General features: G+C 40.5%; 1 protein-coding gene across 1 annotated transcript in view; it reads left to right on the top strand.

Annotated features, from left to right (window-relative positions):
- Positions 1-20,419, top strand: part of vps13a (vacuolar protein sorting 13 homolog A) — a 379,786-nt gene that overhangs the window by 253,162 nt on the left and 106,205 nt on the right. The window contains exons 49-53 of the mRNA XM_048527513.2: positions 335-439; positions 1,364-1,510; positions 3,002-3,130; positions 12,900-13,033; positions 17,106-17,241. Coding sequence (XP_048383470.1) covers positions 335-439; positions 1,364-1,510; positions 3,002-3,130; positions 12,900-13,033; positions 17,106-17,241 — 651 coding nt within the window. The remainder of the gene's footprint in view (positions 1-334; positions 440-1,363; positions 1,511-3,001; positions 3,131-12,899; positions 13,034-17,105; positions 17,242-20,419) is intronic.

Here is a 20,419-nt window from a genome sequence, read left to right as displayed (position 1 = left end):
GTCATTTAAAAATCAAAACTTTGCAGTGTGCTCATATAAATTTTCTTCACTCATTTGGATTTGATTTGGGTTGGTCATCTGACACAAAAATAGCAAGATTTCTCGGAGTTAGATTGTTTATGAAACATAAAATTAATTGTCACCAAGGTTTTTTTATGGTTGCATTAGTTGCATTTATAAAGTGTAATATGATGTACCTTTTGAATAAAATTACCAAATTGTAATGTAGAAAGACATTGTAGAACTGATCGTAAATAATTTCAACAAAATATTGAGGTACAGTGATCTGAATACTATAAAAGTATGTTGTTTTCATATTATTTGAAAAATATAGGTTCAGCTTAGGATAACTGACAGCCACTTGTCAGATTCATTTTCTCTGGACACAGTGGGCAGTTACGGCTCTGTTAAATGCAAAGGACCAAAAAAGGAGTATCAGGTAGGTGTTTTTAAAACAAAGCTACAAATTATATTTCACCCACATAAGGAGGCCTTCTGTGCTCTTGTTTCCATGCCTGTGCTCCGAGAGAAGATCCAATAATTCCAAATGAGGGAATGGGGTGACAAATTGGGCCTCCAATCAGCTGCTGTCTGATGCAACTGGTTTAGCATAATGGCTCTATAAAGACTAACAAGTTAATCTTTACCTCTTAGTGCACACTGACCAAAAGCCCATGTGCCTTAGTTCAAAATATAAATTCTAAAATGGTTGATGATAACATCTATAGATAATAAATGCAAATGCATGCAAATTTGGAAAATTGTTTGGATATGCTGCTTTGTTACTGGAGGCATTACGTTCACCAGTTGACAGCTAACTTGTTCCATTGTCTGTCCTCCCTTTATTCTTAATTTGTTTTTGAAAATGCCACACCCATTTAGTGCTAAAAATAATCTGGAGAATCTGCTGATATAGAATTCTGAGGGGAGAGGGAACCCACAGAAAATGAGCATGCTGTTTGCTCGTGTGGAATGCATCACAAAATAACATAGCTGCACTGCTTGAAAAAAAACTTGGCTCTGTGAGGAGTTGCATGTGACCTGTACAAGGAAGAGGTGTACACCAAGGGCTGGCAGCAAAAGGATCATTGTCTGTGTAAGCATGAGGATTTGGGACATTGTGCCCAATACTTTGACCGTTTGTAACTGCACTAGAGCCTTTTGTCGGTTTGAAATAGATGGCTTATAACTCTTGCTATTTACCAAAGAGAATTCTGCGAGCCTTCACAGATGGAAAATTGAAGCATAACTAAAATTCATATGATGCAAACTTGTTAGTAAATCAATTTAACTAGTTTAAGTTTAATAATTTTCCTGTATAACCGTGAACAAATTAAAGTGTAATTAAATGATTTTCCTCTAGGTTGGTGTGAAAATAGACAACAGCAGCTTTAATTTAACAAGAATTGTTACCTTTACACCATTTCACATGCTAATCAATCAAACGAAACACAAGATTGAAGTTGCTGAAGAATGTGAATCGAAGTGGTTGAGCATAGATTCTAATCAGGTAATTGAACATCCTTTTAATCAATTTAGTGAATATTTAAAAGAAATGTATAGTTGATTTGAAAAGCTGAATATTGCAAGATGTAGGAACTGAGAAAATGAGTAATCTAGATAATTTGAGAGACAAACAATAGACGTGGGATGCAATGTGTCCCCCCCCCCCACCATTTTGCTCTTTCGAAGGAGGCTGCTGCTGGTAAGGTCTAGCCCTAATCGCCGTTAGGCACATTTCAGAGGGGTCTTAAAAGTCAACCGTATTGCTATATATCTGAAGTCACATGTACTCCAGACCAAGTAAGTTTAATAGAGTACCTCCCTTAAAGCACATTAGTGAACCAGATGTATTTTACAGCAATCAGTGATAGCTGACATGGTCATCATTAATGATACTGGCTTTATATTCCAGATTCTATTAATTGAATTTCAGTTCCACCAGCCAACTTGCAGTGACGTGTAATGGTGGTATAGTGGTAAGCATTGCTGCCCTCAAAGCATTTGACCCTGAATTTGATTCCTGACCATCGCAAGTTGCCCCATTTTGGAGTGGCACGGTGGTTTGGTGGTTAGCAGTGCTGCCTCACCGAGACAGGAACCCAGGTTTGATTGCCTGCCAATGTGAAGTTTGCACATTCTTCCTGTGTCTGCTTGGGTTTCCTCCCACAGTCCAAAGATGTGCATTGACCATGCTAATTTACCTGAAGTGTTCAGGGATGTGCAGGCTAGGTGAATTAGCCATGGGAAATGCAGGGTTACAGTGATGGGGTGGGGTTTGGGGTCAGGGTAGATGTAGGTCTGGGTGGGTGCTCTTCGAAGGGTCAGTGGACTTGATGACTGAAAGGCCTGCTTCCACACTGTGGGGATTCTGTGATTCTGTGAACTATATTCCCAGGACATTGACCTAGTCCGTTGACAATACCATTACACTACCATCTCTGAACCCTAATATTGCATGTTTCTATCATTTACATTAGGCCTTAAACAGCTTTAGTCGTTTTAAAAAAGAAGTGCAGATCGTAATTGTGGTGGATTCAGCTGCGTGACTTAACTAAGATGGAATCAAGGAGTTTCTTCATTTTCTTTTGACGTACTCAAAACTGGACTTCGCAGTAAATGTTCTGACCTAATCTTGGTGATTTCAACAGCCTTGTGAAATAAGAGGTTGCTCTGAAATGATTTGTTAGACTAACCTTAACACATCTGTTCATTCAAACCTGTGATTTCTCTGTTAGGCAGAAATCTTGAAACTTTTTTACATCTGCTTACTTTACAGTTTTCACTTTGTCTACAAATAGAATTTGAGTGGCTTGAATTGTTTTCACAGTTTTATTTCTTTGCTATTGAGTAGCCTGCAAGATTAGTCAAATTATCCAATAGAAGGAAGTCCCATTGTTATCAGTCTAGATGAAATGTATAATTTAAGTTTGTGTTTTACCGTTAGGTGTGTCATAAATGTTTTATTTATTTATGGAATAGTTTGATCTGTTTTAACCAGTGCAGCCCATTCTGGCCTGCCAGGGATTCTGAGAGATTAGCAGTTCGAATTGAAGGATGCAGTGCAGGGCCACAAAAAGTTTACTTCAACAAACAAGAAAATTGCCTTTTACTGCGTCTGGACAATAAGGTATGAATGTTTCAGAAATGTTATGATGTAAGAAACGTGATTGTACAAGAGCATCAAAGTGTCTAGGTAGCTGCATGTATGTTATTCGTTTTAAAAAGGTCCAAGTAATTAAGTTTTCTTTCTTGAACCACTGACTGACATTTAGATTGAATTTCTATGGATCACTCCGTTAATTGCAGGATGTATCTGGTTTTTAACGGTTTCTTTGTTGTATTGTTGATGAGTGTCTGTTTGCCCTCTTTTGTTTGTCCCTCTTGTTTTTTCTGATAGCATGTGTGATTTTGTTCGAAGTTTTCCTTTGCTGCTTTTATTATTCTGTTCCCTCCATTTGCATAGTTAGAGGTCATATGGGGAGGATTCATGCTATAATCGTCCTTGATGTCTTCGTATCATTCTTTCACCCATTCTCTCTATCTTGTTGTACAGCTTCAATTACTGCTGTGCATGCATTCATTTGTCATCATCCACACGATTCCATGGCAAAGCTGATTACAATCTTAAAAGACATCCAGTTATTTGGACCCTCCTCCTGGTCACTAACTAATTATCTTCTTCACACGAACTTGACCTTCCCTTTCCCTTGTCATCATCTTGAATTTCCTACCATTTCCATTTTTTGTTGCACATCACTCACTTTCTATTCTGCTGTCAGTGTCCTTAGCTTTTCTTCTTGGAATGTGGAAACAGGAATCACTTAATTACTGAATTATACCTGCCTTTCAACCTTTTATACAGTGGCCCAGTAAACATCTGTTGATCAAGTAGCAAAGATTTTGATCGATCTGACGCACTCAATATTTTCATAGAGCATCCAAGTTTCTATTTGTTGTTTGTGACGTCTCTTCTGATTTCACTCCTGAGTTGCTAGCCCTAATTATAAGATGTATTTTTCAGTTAATCCCCTGGAAGAAATAGTTTTTCTATATCTGTACCAGCAAATCAGTTTATCATTTTTAAGCAAAATTTAAAAACTGAATATTGTCAGTATTGGAAATGGTTAGCAAGTTGGGCATCAGTTGTGAGTGGAGAAATGGTTAACATTTTTAACAATAAAAACGGTACAGGAGAAACCCAGCAGCCTAGCAGCATCTGTGGACAGTTGTTAACGTTTTGAGTCTTAGTGACCCTTCTAGTTAACATTTTTGTTTAATTCATCAGAACTGGGTAAGGTTAGAGGTAATAATGGTTTTTCATCAAAGGATAGAAAGGACAAAAGCAAAGCAAGGCCTTTTATTTGGTGGAGGATGTAATGATGGAAGAATTATTCGTACAGGTGTCATGGGGTGGTGAGAGGGCAAGAAATATTTTGAGAGAAGGGCACATTTGTGGTTAACTAAGGAAGTTAAGACACTATCAAACGGTAAGGAAAAGCAGATAAGATAAATGGTGGGTCAGAAAGATTGGGCAGAATATAAATAATAATTTAATAGTGACCACTGCACGAGCGATTGAACAAGATCTCCGCAGCTGTTGAGTCTGCTTGTCCACTTTGCTCTTGCTGTTACACTCTCTCACACGTAGCCAGCATGTGAAAGTATACGAGAATTGGATGGCCTTGGGTCTTAACAGAAGTGGCTCATCAGATAGTTGAGGCTTTGATTTTTAACCTTGCATAACTCCATATTTTTTGCCAAGGTTCCATTAGATTGGCAAATAGTAAATGTAACTCCTTTATTAGAAACAGAGGAAAATATCTTAAGAAACAACAGGCCAGGTAACAGCATCTGTTGTGGGAAGCTTTTATTGAAAATAGTACGACAGGGCACTTGAACAAACTCAAGATAATCAATCAACTTTATTTTGTGAAAGGGAAATCCTGTTTATCTACAGCACTGTTTCTTCCTCAAAGAATTCTGATAAATTGTTTACGGGGTATCTAATGGCTCCTTGTTTTTTTTCCTTTATTCATTCACGGGATGAGGGTGTGACGATCAGGTAGCATTTATTATCCATCCCTAATTGCCCAGAGGGCAGTTAAGAGTCAGCCACATTGCTGTGGATCTGGAGTCACATGTAGGCCAGACCAGGTAAGGAAAGCAGTTTCCTTCCCTAAAGGATATTAGTGAACCAGATGGATTTTTCCAACAATCGACAATGGATTACCATTGTTCGACTGTTAATTCCAGATTTTTATTGAACTCAACTTCCACCATCTGCATTGGCAGGATTCGAACCCAGGTTCCCCAGAACGTTGTTTGGGTCTCTGGATTAACAGTCCAGCGGTAATACCACTAGACCATCATCTCTCCCTTAGATTATCAGAAGATTAATTTAGATTATCAGAAGGTGTTTGAAATGGTGCTATGTCAAACTTTAGTGTGGAAAATAGAAGCTAGTTGTATGGCAGGTAACATATTGGCATAGATCAAGATTAACTTGCGAACAGGAAACAAAAGAAATAAGTGACAAAAACAAAACTACTGGAAAAGCTCAGCAGATCTAGCAGCGTTTGTGAAGGGAAAAAACAACAGAATTAACGTTTCGGGTCTGGTGATCCTTCCTCAGAACTGATAGTGGTTGGGAAAATGTTGTTTATGTGTAAAAAATAGGGAGGTGGGTGGGGGGGAGGGAGTAAACGACTGGATAGAGTTGAGAGAGAGAGAGACAGTTAGACAGACAAAGGAGTTGCTAACGATCGTTGGTGATTGGTTGTTAATGGGGACTGCTATTGACTAACAACAGGGGTGTGTGTAGTGGCAGGCTATGTGGTAACAAGGCCTGGTGTGTGGGGTAAGAGGCTGGGACATGGGAGAGTTTAGGCCCCAAAGTTATTGAACTCAGTATTGAGCCCGGAAGGCGGTAGGCTCCCCAAGCAGAAAATGAGCTTGCGTTGGGCTTCACTGGAACACAGCAGCAAGGCAGAGACTCAGATGTTGGCCAGGGAGCAGGATGGTCCATTGAAGTGGCAGACAGTGGGTAGTTTGGGGTCTTTTTTTGTGAGCAGAATATAGGTATTGTGCAAAGCGGTCACCGAGTCTACGCTTCATTTCTCCTGTGTGGAGGAGACCACATTGTGTGCAGTGAATGCAGTAGTCTAGACTCTGGGAAGTGCAGGCGAAGTGTTGCTTTACCTGGAAGGTATGTTTGGGCCCTCGGATACTGGGGAGGAAGAAGAAGAAATAAGTGAGTGTTTTCAATGTTGTAAGACATAACAAGTCATGCATCACACAGAGCAGTTCTGGAGTTCCAACTTCTTACAATTTTACTTAAATGACTTAGATGAAATGACTAAATTTTTGGCTGTCAAATTGAGTGACACAAAAGGGTAGGTACGAAAGTAAATTGTGAAGAGAACGTTAGGAGTCACAAAGGAATGTAGATACAATAAGTAAGACAATAAGACATAGGAGCGGAATTAGGTAATTTGGCCATCAAGTCACGAAACCTGTTAGTATTCCTCTGTGAACTCCTTGCGTCATCTTCATTATTTGCCTTCCCACCAATTTGTGTCATCCGTAAGCTTGGTGGTAATACATTCCATCATCTCCCATCATCTGAGTCATTTAGTATGTATTCAAAATAATTATGACCCCTTTGAGTGTTTAGGCAAAGTTCCAGTGGTGGAGTATATTGTGGAAAAATTTGAGGAATTATCCAGTTTAACAGGAAGAATAAAAAAGAAGCATGTTATTCTAAATGATGACAGATTGCAGAGCTGTGAAGTTCACACACACCTGGGTGGCCTCATGCATGGGTTGCAGAAAATTAATTTGCAGATATTGCAAGTATTTAGGCAAGCTAATAGTGTGTTATTGTTTTTTGGAAGTGAAATTGAACAGCAAAGTAGGTTTGGTACACCTGAATTGTGTAGGATATTAGTGAGACTACTTCAGTGTTGGTACAGTATTGTTTTCCTTTATTTAAAGATGTAAATGTGTTGGAAACAGCTCAGAGAAAGTTTGAGACGAATACCTAGATTGGACAAGTTGGCTTGGAGAATGGTTGGATAAGTTTGACTTGTATCTTCTAGAGTTTAGAGGAGTGAAAGGAGATTAAATTGAAACATAAGAACTGGAGAAGTCCGGACAGGATACGTGTGAAAAGGACGTGTTCTCAAACCTAAACAGATAAATAGAAAGCGGGACATAACACCAGCGCTTCATCGGAGGCTCACTGATGATGTTACCTAGAATGGTGACGAAACGTCTGAAAACTAACCTTCCAGCTCAGCGAGCAAACTCACATCCAGATCCAGAACCTCAACCTGAGCTACAAATCTTCTCAAAACTCGCTAGGACGTGTTCTTGTTGTGTGAGGATCTAGAAGTAGGAGATATACTTTAAGAATAAGCAAATGCCCATTTAAGACCGAAATGAAGAAGATTGTGTTTTCTGTTGGAGAGTCATAAATGTTTGGAACTCTCTCTGACAGAGAGCAAAGGAGATAGGGTCACTGAATACTATTAAGGCAGAGATAAGTAAATTCTTGACAAAGACTAGTCAGGAATGAGAGTTTCAAGCCACAATCAGATTGGCCATGATCATCTTAAACAGTAGAGCCAGTTGCTTTTGTGTCTCTACATTGGAAGAGAAACAAAAAATCCACTCCTAGAGGAGCTATGATGCTGCCTGAAACCAAAATTAAAAGAAAAAACTGAAATATGAAAAAAAAGAAACAAAATGGGGAAATATGGTTTACAGTCTGAAATTATTGAACTAGCTTTTAGTCTAGAAGTTCGTTCAATGCTATTCAAGTAAAGAGATCCTGATAGTCTCACTTATGATAAGCTTCATTTGAACATTGCAGTAGGCCAAGGACAGAGATATCGGTGTGAGAGCAAGGTGGAATTTAAATTAACAGGCAAGTGGAAGTTTGGAGCCATGCTTGCAGGTTTTCCATGAATCAGTCATCCAAGCTGCATTTGATCTCCCTGCCCAAGATGATTCCACATTCGTTAATAGTAAATGCAATATACTAAATTGACAGAAGTAACTGATGATGTGGAACTTGGCAACTTTTGGAAATGATGTAATAGAGACAATGTGCTTTCTTTACTAGCCCACCTACTCCCAAAGTTACTTCATCGCATTTTCACACACTACGTCCTGAAAGGAGGTCATTACATTTCCTCAGTTCTTCCTTCTTGATTACATCTGTTCTGATTATGCACATTTTCACACAAATACTTCTTCAATTTAATACATTATATTCAGTGTTTACAATATGATTTCCCCTAGATTGGGAAAGGTCAAATGTAACTGCTTTGCAGAATACCTTCACTCAGTTCCATAATCATATTGGTTTGTTATTTGATTTCATATTGATGTTTCTGTCCTTGACCTACTGCATGGTTTCTGAAGTGCAATGTCAGCATGAAATATAAATCTTATTTTCAAGTAGGGACTCTACAATCTGTGTGAGGTTGTTGACTTGCTTGCCAAGCTGGCTTGTTTTCGTTCAGACATTTTATCACATGCAGATCCAGTGTGGTTTACAAAACATGTAACGATTGCCACAAACATTACATTGGACAAACAGGAAGTAAACTAGTCATCAGAATACACGAAGAGATAATGGGAACTGCAGATGCTGGAGATTCCAAGATAATAAAATGTGAGGCTGGATGAACACAGCAGGCCAAGCAGCATCTCAGGAGCACAAAAGCTGACGTTTCGGGCCTAGACCCTTCATCAGAGAGGGGGATGGGGGGAGGGAACTGGAATAAATAGGGAGAGAGGGGGAGGCGGACCGAAGATGGAGAGTAAAGAAGATAGGTGGAGAAGGTGTGGGTGGGGAGGTAGGGAGGGGATAGGTCAGTCCAGGGAAGACGGACAGGTCAAGGAGGTGGGATGAGGTTAGTAGGTAGCTGGGGGTGCGGCTTGGGGTGGGAGGAAGGGATGGGTGAGAGGAAGAACCGGTTAGGGAGGCAGAGACAGGTTGGACTGGTTTTGGGATGCAGTGGGTGGGGGGGAAGAGCTGGGCTGGTTGTGTGGTGCAGTGGGGGGAGGGGATGAACTGGGCTGGTTTAGGGATGCAGTGGGGGAAGGGGAGATTTTGAAACTGGTGAAGTCCACATTGATACCATATGGCTGCAGGGTTCCCAGGCGGAATATGAGTTGCTGTTCCTGCAACCTTTGGGTGGCATCATTGTGGCAGTGCAGGAGGCCCATGATGGACATGTCATCAAGAGAATGGGAGGGGGAGTGACCGCAACTTCCCCCCCACGGTGATTGAGAACGCCCTTGACCGCGTCTCCCGCATTTCCCACGACACATCCCTCACACCCCGCCCCCGCCACAACCGCCCCAAGAGGATCCCCCTCGTTCTCACACACCACCCTACCAACCTCCGGATACAACGCATTATCCTCCGACACTTCCGCCATTTACAATCCGACCCCACCACCCAAGACATTTTTCCATCCCCACCCCTGTCTGCTTTCCGGAGAGACCACTCTCTCCGTGACTCCCTTGTTCGCTCCACACTGCCCTCCAACCCCACCACACCCGGCACCTTCCCCTGCAACCGCAGGAAATGCTACACTTGTCCCCACACCTCCTCCCTCACCCCCATCCCAGGCCCCAAGATGACATTCCACATTAAGCAGAGGTTCACCTGCACATCTGCCAATGTGGTATACTGCATCCACTGTACCCGGTGCGGCTTTCTCTACATTGGGGAAACCAAGCGGAGGCTTGGGGACCGCTTTGCAGAACACCTCCACTCAGTTCGCAACAAACAACTGCACCTCCCAGTCGCAAACCATTTCCACTCCCCCTCCCATTCTCTTGATGACATGTCCATCATGGGCCTCCTGCAGTGCCACAATGATGCCACCCGAAGGTTGCAGGAACAGCAACTCATATTCCGCCTGGGAACCCTGCAGCCATATGGTATCAATGTGGACTTCACCAGTTTCAAAATCTCCCCTTCCCCCACTGCATCCCTAAACCAGCCCAGTTCATCCCCTCCCCCCACTGCACCACACAACCAGCCCAGCTCTTCCCCCCCACCCACTGCATCCCAAAACCAGTCCAACCTGTCTCTGCCTCCCTAACCGGTTCTTCCTCTCACCCATCCCTTCCTCCCACCCCAAGCCGCACCCCCAGCTACCTACTAACCTCATCCCACCTCCTTGACCTGTCCGTCTTCCCTGGACTGACCTATCCCCTCCCTACCTCCCCACCCACACCTTCTCCACCTATCTTCTTTACTCTCCATCTTCGGTCCGCCTCCCCCTCTCTCCCTATTTATTCCAGTTCCCTCCCCCCATCCCCCTCTCTGATGAAGGGTCTAGGCCCGAAACGTCAGCTTTTGTGCTCCTGAGATGCTGCTTGGCCTGCTGTGTTCATCCAGCCTCACATTTTATTATCTTATATCAGAATACACGAACATTGGTTAGCAGCCAAATGACACGACGAACTTTGCTTAAGATCGGTACACTCAGAATGAAAGTCATCAGTTTAACTGGGACAATGTAACCTTAGTAGCCCAAGCCAAATATAGACACGCATGGGAATTCCTAGAGACCTGATTCTCAACCCATAATGCAATCAACAAACATATAGTATTCAACCCCATTATAAACCCATACAGGGCAAACCTGGAAATGACGCTATTCACCATAACAGTCCGGAAATATCAATTCCAAGTGGAGTAGAACAGCATTACTTCATTGGAGCTCTCACTGATGATGTTACCGAGCATGGTGACAAAACTTCTGAACAAAAACAAGCCAGCTTGACAAGCAAGTCACAACCTCACCCACGATTCAAGCTACATATCCTTGCTAAAATCTGAAACTCTACAATTTTCCAGACTGAACATTTGAATTTAGCAATTTTCGATTATTTTGAGTGATTGTTTCCTTTTCACAGAATCATTGAATTGTGTGGTGCAGAAGAAGGCTATTTAGTCTTTCATGTTTGCACGAGCTACCTGAGCCTAGTGCCAAATCCGAGGTTTCGTCCCTATAATCCTGCACATTGTTTACACTTCAGTAATCATCCAGTGCCCTTTTTAAATGCCTCAATTGGATCTGTCTGTGTATTTACTAGCAATGTATTCCGAACCCAGGCTATCCGCATTGAGATTTTTTTCTCATCGCATTTGCTGTTTTTTGCAAAACTGTTTAAACATCTGCCCGTTGATTCATGATCCTTTTCTTTGCTTGTTTCATTTTATCTTTTATTTTTGCTTGCAGTCATCAGTACACCTAAATAAAGCACATTTTATATTTCCGTGCTTCTTGTATTGCTTGTATTACCATTCCCATGTGTCTTGTAAGAATTACTGTTCTTTAATTCAATTTCTTTGGACTACCACCATGTCATAGATCTTAATTTTTCTTTTTCCAATTCATTCCTTGTGCAAAGCTTATTACATTTGTAACTTGTACCAATTGTGATGCAAAGTTGGTGATTGTGGATGTTAACTGTTTCTCTCTCTAGATATTTACCTTTCTGTGAATATTTCCAGATATTCTATTTGTCATTTTGAAAGTAGATCACCTATCTCCTCTCATCAGCTTTTAAATGCAAAGATATCCAAGCTGAATTTATAGAACCCAACCGGTATTATGTACCAGTATCATTTTGGTGAATCTAAGGTGCACCCTATCCAATATCCTATGCAGTCCTCAAAACTGAACTCATACTCCACATGGAATCTGATCTTCAGAAGAAATCCTACTGGACGTGAAATATTGTTTCTATTTTTCTCACTGTGGATGCTGCCAGGCGAGCTGAGTTTCTCCAACACGTTCTACTTTTATATATGAAATTTGAGGTCTGTTCCCCTCAAATATTGAGTCTCAGGCCTCATTCCAGTGTTGAAAACTTGAAGGATCCAAGAGTTGAGGAAATTCCAAATTTGGCTGCAATGGCCTTCCCATTATAGATGTATGTGTTAGAATCAAGAGAGGCACCCTGAGTCAGGAATCAAAAGATAAATGTGCACAGGTTTAGACATTGACAGAGAAATTCCAGATCAGGGATTAGTATGAGAAGGTAGGAGCCCTGCAGAAGGGCTAATGGGGCATCAGTAAAGCCAGCCAGTGTTAGGTGATTTGGGTTCTAGAGATGAGGTTTGAGATTAGGAAGAGATCGGTTGTAGGACCAGAAATTGATTTACTCACTTTATTGATGAGAAACCTCAAGAATTGAGGGGAAAAGGACAAAAGAACTGTGAATGCTGAAAATCAGAACTGATGCAGTTCTGAAGAAGTGTTACTGGACCCAAAATGCTAACTCTGATTCCTGTCCAAGATGCTGCCAGATCTGCTGGATTTTTCCAGCAATTTCTCTTTTGTTTTTGTAACCCCTAGAATTGGTTTTCTTGAGTTCAGTTCTGATGGACTTCGGGACAAACCATTGAAACCTCAACTAGGTATAGTTGCTCATGCAAAGTGCTCAAGAATTGCTTCAGATGTAATTAAAGGACATAATTTGTCTATTCTAAATCATTATAATGACTGCTGTATTTTTAGATGGAAATTGTATTTCTGTCCTACACGTCATATTGGAGCGTTGGGGGTTTGTGCAGCGTTTGAAAAGCAGATGCTAGGTAGACTATGCCTAGGCCATTGGTTCTTTCTGATGGTTTCCCACTGTGAATTTATTTCCTCTGCTGCAGTGGAAATGTTAAGATCATACTCATCTTTTAATCAACTGTTGACCCTTTGATCTAAAGGATTTAATACTCTGTTTCAAAATAGTGTGTCTAGACAGCAGAAACTTGGTTTTCAATTGCATATTGTGAATTTCAATGAATTTAAAATAAACTACAACATGATTCTCGTCCTGATTAAATCTTCCTTTAAATGTTACAGTTTGGAGGCATCATAGTAGAAGTACACTTGGCGGAACATTCGTTGGTGGTGACTTTTAAAGACTATCATGAAGGGGCTGCTCCGTTCCTCATTGTTAATGACACAAATGCAAGCAGGATTGAATATCGTCAGAGGTACTTTACATGTATAGCAAGAATTTTTTGAGATGCTTCCATGAAACATTTTGGTCATTTTATTTAAGAATTCTGTAAGCATAGGAGTGAACTGGGCTTATTTCCAGTTCCCAGATCAGACAACAGTGAACATATGCTTTAATCATCAAAAAAAACTAGCTGGAATACATTTTAGCAATAGACTATCTACATCCACTCATTGGATGTGATTTTTAAAAGTCAGATCAGCATGTAATCCGTAGACTGATGGGAGCAATCTTTGCCAATAGATGTGATTTCTAATGTTTTGCTATGTTTGCATACTACAATGTATTTCAAGGTTATTAAGCGTTATTTGCATCTTTGACAATTATTAAAAAAGTGACATCTGTCAATGGACCAACTCATGTCAGAATACACAAATTTGTCACAATAGCATCCATTGATGCTTTAAAATGACTGCATTTTAAAAATACTTAAGATTCAAGTTATAATGTCATTATGGCAGTGAATAAAGCAGTACTGGCATGAAAAAGCATATTCAACTTAATCTCGCCTAGCTCATTTCCCCCTCCCACTGCATTCTTTGTCCTAAGATAATAATGGTCTCCACATCCATTTCACTGTTTGCATCAAATTTGAAACCATTACTACTGACTGCATAAGAGACCTTCCACACATCCTCCTGCATTTTTGCACAAAACTTTAAATTTGTAACCCCGGCTAATGAGCTGTGAGAAGAGATTTTCTTTGTCAGCCTTATCGGCTTATTTGTGTATACTTCTTTCAGATCTTCCCTAAATCACTTCTGCTCGAAGGAGATAAGAACCAACTTCTCTAAACTAACCTTGTGGCTTACATTCCACGTCATACCGTAGGAAATTTGCCACTTCCCAACCTGGTGGAACTGTCCTAAAGTCTATACAATTTTGAAATATGACCATCATTTGTCTGTTGTTTCTACAGCCACTTGTTTCAAAGCAGTGGACTGTACGTCTTCAGGTTGATGGAAATTTTTCTGCTTTAAATCCCTGGAAGTACTCTCATGAATTTAATCTGAATACTCTCAAGGACCCTCGCATCTATTCCAAATCATAGGCTTCAGATCTGGATGTAGATTTCAAGTGAACTTTGAGGTTCACGATAGCCTTAATCATTTTGTACTGAATCCCTTTACTTGGGCAGCCCAAGATCCAATACACATGGTTTCCTATAGTCTCAAAATATCCTGCCGCTTTTAATGATCTGTACATATGAATCCAAGTAACCTCTGTTCCAGCACTGTCCCTTTTGCCAAAATGTATCTCCTCAATCATAACTGTATTAAATTCCACCTGCCACTTAGCTGCCCATTCTGCTCATCTCTATTCTGCTGCCATCAAATGATATCATCCTTACTGTTTGCTGCATGTTCACGTTTGTTGTTACTGTCAAATTTGGAAAGTTCTTTTGCTTATGTATTCCGATGTAATGCCTTTTATGTAAATTAACAATGTAGTAATCCTGTCACCGACATCTGGGGGGCACTACTGTCAACCATCCTTCAGTGGGATAAACAGCCACAACTCACTGCTCTTTATCCTCAGGCTAATTTTTATCCACGCTGACACTGACCTCTTATTCCATGAGCCTGTATTTATGAACCAGTTAATTATGTGGTACTTTTTAAAACACATGCTAAACATCCAAATAAATAACATCCATTGCATTCCCCTCAACAACCGTCTCAGTTACTACTTTAAAGAGCTCAAAATTGGGTGAGTCAAACAGTTTCTGCTTTATAAAAATCAATCTTGTCCCTCCTTGGTTAAGTGAAACCTAACCATAAATTTTGACATTATTTTATTAAAGCCATGACCACCAATAAGGTTAAACAACCAACCTGTATTTGCTATGAATGCCCTCACATTCTTTCCGACATAGGATGCCATGTTTGCCACTTTGCAGTCACTTGGCATCGCCGCCCTAGCTAAGGAAGTTTGAAGAGCTCTGGTAGACTCTTTGCTATCTCCCGCATACTTTCCTTAGCAAATAGTGATGCAGCCTATCTACAGCAGGTGACTAACCCATTCTAAGCATAACCAGCCTTTCCCGTACATCCCGTCTATTGTCTTCCCATCCACTACGTTGCTTCTAGCAATATTTTATCAGCATTGAGTTTCAGTAAACACCGGTAAAAAGAACACATTAAGTATTTAAACCATGCTTTGCATTGGTCAGTGTAAAGTGCTGCCTTCATTCCTAGTAGTTATCTGTTTCTATCCACTTCTTGTTGACTTGCTGGTAAAAGATTTTTGGGTTCCCTTTTTATGTTGACTGCCATTCCGTTCTTTCTTAGCCAGTCGTGCTTTCCTTTTCACTTCCCTACTCAACCCACTATATTTGGCCTGATTTTCATTTGAAGAATTCACGGGATTTGTGTCAGATACTGTCTTTTTTTCTGTTTCTTATTCTGTGTCTTCCTCTTCATTCAGGAGAGCTCTGGCTTTGGCTGCTCTGCCTCCTTACTTGTTGGAATATATCTAACTGAACATGCGACACCACCTCAAAGAAAGCCCGTTATTCTTTTACCATGTCTCCAGTTCGTTTGGTTTCATTTTCGTTTTGGCTAGATACCCTCTTGTTTCGTTTGTTTTTCTAGTTTAGAAGCTCTACTTTAGATCATTCAGGTTCTTCTTCATTGTTAATCACATATTTAGCCATGAAGTTGAGTGAGATCTAAACAATTATCATAGGCCCTTTATGTTTGGCTATTCAGCTGCACTTGCCCTTCAAATTTACCATGATAATCTATATGAAATGCTGGAAGAGCTTACAACATCCCTAGATTTTTATATACAATGACATCTGTGTGCAAAGATAAGTAAAATGAAGGCCAAGGATTTGAAGGGATGTAGTTTGTGATATAACCCACATCCCTCCTAGGAGCAATTTAACTAGACACAATATAAATGGGAGAATTTGGGAATGAGTTTTGATATCTTCAGTCAGCATTTCAGGGGCAGTGGCATAAGGGGGAGGAAATTTCATCAGGGAGTCAGATTTTGCCAGTTGTTTTAGGTGTGGAGTATGTAGGACTGCAGTCATGTGAACTAGGGGAGGTTGAAGACTTCCTTGAACTTGGGGCAGCACTCCTGAACTGCAAGAGTGCGGAAAGAGACAAGACTTTGGGCATTTGAGAGTCAGCCTCTTCAGCTGACTAAGAATCTCACAGCTTGAATTTCTTTCACATGTTTTATCACCTTGGGATGTTACTATCCCCCTTGGGGAGATGATGGCATAGAGTTATTATCACTGGACTTTTAATCCAGAGACCCAGGTAATGTTCTGTGGACCCCTGCTGGAATCTTACCATGGCAGATTGTGGAATTTGAATTCACTAAGTATCAGGAATTAAGAATCCAAGGATGACCATAAATCCCTTGTTGATTGTCAAGAAAAACCCATCTGGTTCACTAATGTCCTTTTAGGGAATGAAACTGTCACTCTTACTTGGCTTGGCCTACATGTGACTCCAGATCCACAGCAATGTGGTTGACACCTGACTGCCCACTGGGCAATTAAAAATGGGCAATAAATACTGCCTGGCCAGCAATGCACTCATTCTGTGATTGAATAAAGAAAAAACAATTAGGCCCTGTAATTTGCAGAAACCTTGCTAATATCTACAAGTGTTCTTCAAATTTTCACAGGTTGGAGTTGCCCAATTCATACACTTTCAACCCTATGCTCCTCTGTGCATCGAGAAGCATACATTAAAATTGAGACTTGTAAATGTGTGAGGGGGCAATTGCCCCTGTAAAGTGTCTTCTCAGATGTTAAATGAGTGGTCCCCTCCAAGTGGCAAGTAATTTGCTCGCAGAATTAGTCTTTCAATTTAGTCTTGCTTTCCTGAATTGAAATAAAAGTCCAGATTTCATCTTTTAATAATTTTTATTTTTAAAATGTGTGCTGTCACTTAATGGGCAATGTTTCAAAATATCAAATAAGATTTTTGGTCAATAGTGAATATGATCTTCAAGTACTTAGAACATTGAAGTGCAATTTAGGATTTGTATTAGAACTGAAATATGGTCTTATCATTTGTTACTAGCAGTTCAACTGGAAAGGGTCATCAACTAGGGCCAGGTAAAGCAACCTATTATACCTGGGAAGATCCGACAGTGTCAAGAACACTTAGCTGGAACTGTTCATGTCAAGATGCAGCAGGAGAGCTGAGTACAATAGAGGTAATTATGTAGAGATTTTCGTGATACTTTCACCTTCTTACTCTCCCCATTTGCTTTTGACTTCACGGTCTTAAATTCCTACCTTGTATTTCTGTACAATCTAGTATTAAAATCTGACAATGTTTCTGCAAACTCTTTCTACCAGCATATTTGGCTGTTCTTGATTTTATTTCATTTGCTTTCAAACCTTGGCCGACAATCCATTAAATTAATGCCCTGCATGTAAATATTAAGCAAAGTTATATTCTACTTATCAGAAAGTATTAAAGAACAATATTTGTTACTGTATTACTTTGGCTTAGTTCTATTATTGTGTGTCTCACATTAGAGATTTTTTTCTGACCATACACATGGCCTGGTGTATTAGTTGTATGACATGACCATTAATGAGTAGAGGAGATCACTTTATTTCTGGCAAGGTGATACAAATTCCAATCCTAAGCATTATAGACCAATTTTTCAAGCATTCTACCAAAGTGGGTGGTAGTTTTTTTTGATGAAAGAATTTTGTGACATCAGACTTCAAATTTTGCTTTTTGAGGCACTGGAGGCAGAGAAAGATACATGCACAGTTGGAATTTAAATAGAAAAACCATGACATTGAATTTCATAGTTGAGAGAGGCTTTGCCCTGCTGCATACTATAGTCATAAAAATTGATTGCATGTCTGCTCCATGAGCCATGTCTTTGGCATTTATGTTTATTTCTCTGATACTGCATATTTTGCTGGTATGCTACCTTTGCTAAGGTAATCAATTCCCTGAACAGCAATTTTCTGTAATATTGATTTGGAACATGTAAATCGCTGCAAATGTTTTCGTGGAGCTGAACAAGTTGATGAAGAACCAGAAGGCAAAATTTTCTTCCAGTTTAATAACAATTTCAGTGATTTGTCTAATGGACTCACTTTTATCTCAGACTTTGAAGCGAGACAGCTTTGCTTCACAGAGGCAGTGTCCTTGCAATGCCATTTGCTGCAACTGAGTCTGATGCCTAAATTTGCACACCGAGTGGATGTGCAAAATCAGGAAAGTTTCCAACACATTGAACCCACTTCAGGAAAAACAAATGGCCACATCTTTGCTCCGTGGATGGATGTGTGACAGTGCAGTTCATCGACCTCGGAAGCAGCATCTAGGCACAGGCAGGCCTTGTGTGACAAATACTTTTCAGACGCAGTATGAAAGTAGATCTTGGGGGGAGTTCCTACTGAGTAAGAAATAGTTGCACGAGCATTGTTGGCTCTGAGAAATGTTAATAAAGGAAATCAGATGAGCATTAGTTGTACTGGTTAACCATTTAGTTGCTGACATAAGAGAGAGTCCAATGTAGGATTGCTGATACCTCTTCACTTTATAATGAAGGAGCACTCATTATTTTATGTTGAAGCTGGAAAACAAGATCCAGTCATGGGCTGGCAGCATCAACTATTTGTGGTATTCTGTAATGACTTTGTGGTGGAATGCCTCTGTAATGACTGGTAGATACCACATCTGCACGGAAACTTTAGCGTGCCACATTCCCTCTTTCTACTCATCTCTGTGTGACCATGCAAATAAGCCCTGCATGGGATCTTCAAAGCTGCATGCTGTCAGAGCAGAACATGCCATGTACTGTGGAGAAAGACACAGAAGCCAGATAACTTGGAGAAATAAATCATATCTTGAAAAGTGTCCATATTACAGTGGAAGTGGTGCTGAACGTCATTAAAAACATATAAAGGTAAATAAATTCCCAAAATCTGATTATATGTATCCTAGAACATATGGGGAAGCAAGGGAAGTGATTGCTGGGCTCCTTGCTGAGATATTTGAATCATCAATAGCCACAGGTGAGGTGCAGGAAGACTGGCTAATGTGGGGCTATTTACAAATGGTGGTAAGGAAAAGCCAGGGAACTATAAACTGGTGAGCATGATGTCATTGCCAGTTAAGTTAATGGAGGGTATTCTGAAGGACAGGTGCTACATGTGCCTAGAAAGGCAAGGACTGATTGGGGATAATCAGCATTGCTTTGTGAGTGAAAAATCGTGTCTCACTAAGTTGGTTGAGTTTTTCGAAGAAGTGGCAAGGAAGATTGATGAAGGTAGAGTGATGGACATTGGCTGTATGGACTTCAGCAAGGTGTTTGACGAGGTTCTGCATAGTAGATTAATTAGCAAAGTTAGATCACATGGAATCCAGGGAGAGTTAGCCATTGGGAGACAAAATTGGCTCGAAGGTGAGAGGCAGAGAGTGATGGTGTTTTTCGGGCTGGAGGCTTCTGCCGCAAGGATTGGTGCGGGGCCCACTGCATTTTTGTCAATTATATAAATGACTTGCTGGTGAACATAGGAAGTATGGATAGTAAGTTTTCAGATAACATCAAAATTGGTGTAGTGGAAAGCAAAGAAGGTTATCTGAGAGTTCAGTGGGACCTTGATCAGATGGTGGATGGCCCAAGGAATGGCAGATGGAGTTTAATTTCGATAAATTTGAACTGTTGAATTTTGGTAAGGCAAATCAGGACAAGACTTTTAGACTTGTTAAAGACCTGGAGAGTGTTGCCAAACAAACAGACCATGGGGTGCAGGTTCATTGTTCCTTGAAAGTGGAGTCACAGGTAGGCAGGGTTGTGAAAAAGCATTTAGAACACTTGCCTTTATTGGTCAATGCATTGAAGTCGGATTAATTGGATTGTCACATTGTGGCTGTACAGGACATTGGTTCGACAACTTTTGGAATTCACTGTTCTATTCTGATATTTTTTATTTCTGAAGAAGGCTCCCAACCCGAAACGTCAAGCTTTCCTGCTCCTCTGCTGCTTGGCCTGCTATGTTCATCCAGCTTCACACCGTGTTATCTCAGATTCTCCAGCATCAGCAGTTCCTACTACTTCTATTCTGATCTCCCTGCTTTAGGAAAGATGTTGTGAAGCTTGAAAGGGTTCAAACAAATTTACAAGGATTTGCCAGGATTGAAGGGTTTGGGTTGTAGGGAGAGGGTGAATAAGTTAGGGCGTCAGAGGCTGAGAGGTGATCTTACAGAGGTTTAAAAAATCATGAGGCACATGGATAGGGTGAATAGCCAAGGTCTTTTTCCCAGGGTAGGGGAGTCCAAAACTAGAGGGCATATGTTTAAGATGAGGGATGAAGATGTAAAAGAGACCCAAGGAGCAACTTTTACATGCAGAGGGTGGT

This window comes from Stegostoma tigrinum, chromosome 3 (assembly GCF_030684315.1).
Source record: "Stegostoma tigrinum isolate sSteTig4 chromosome 3, sSteTig4.hap1, whole genome shotgun sequence".
Taxonomy (NCBI): Eukaryota; Metazoa; Chordata; class Chondrichthyes; order Orectolobiformes; family Stegostomatidae; genus Stegostoma; species Stegostoma tigrinum.
Note: the sequence above shows the minus strand (reverse complement) of the source record. Positions and strands in the feature narration are given on the sequence as shown.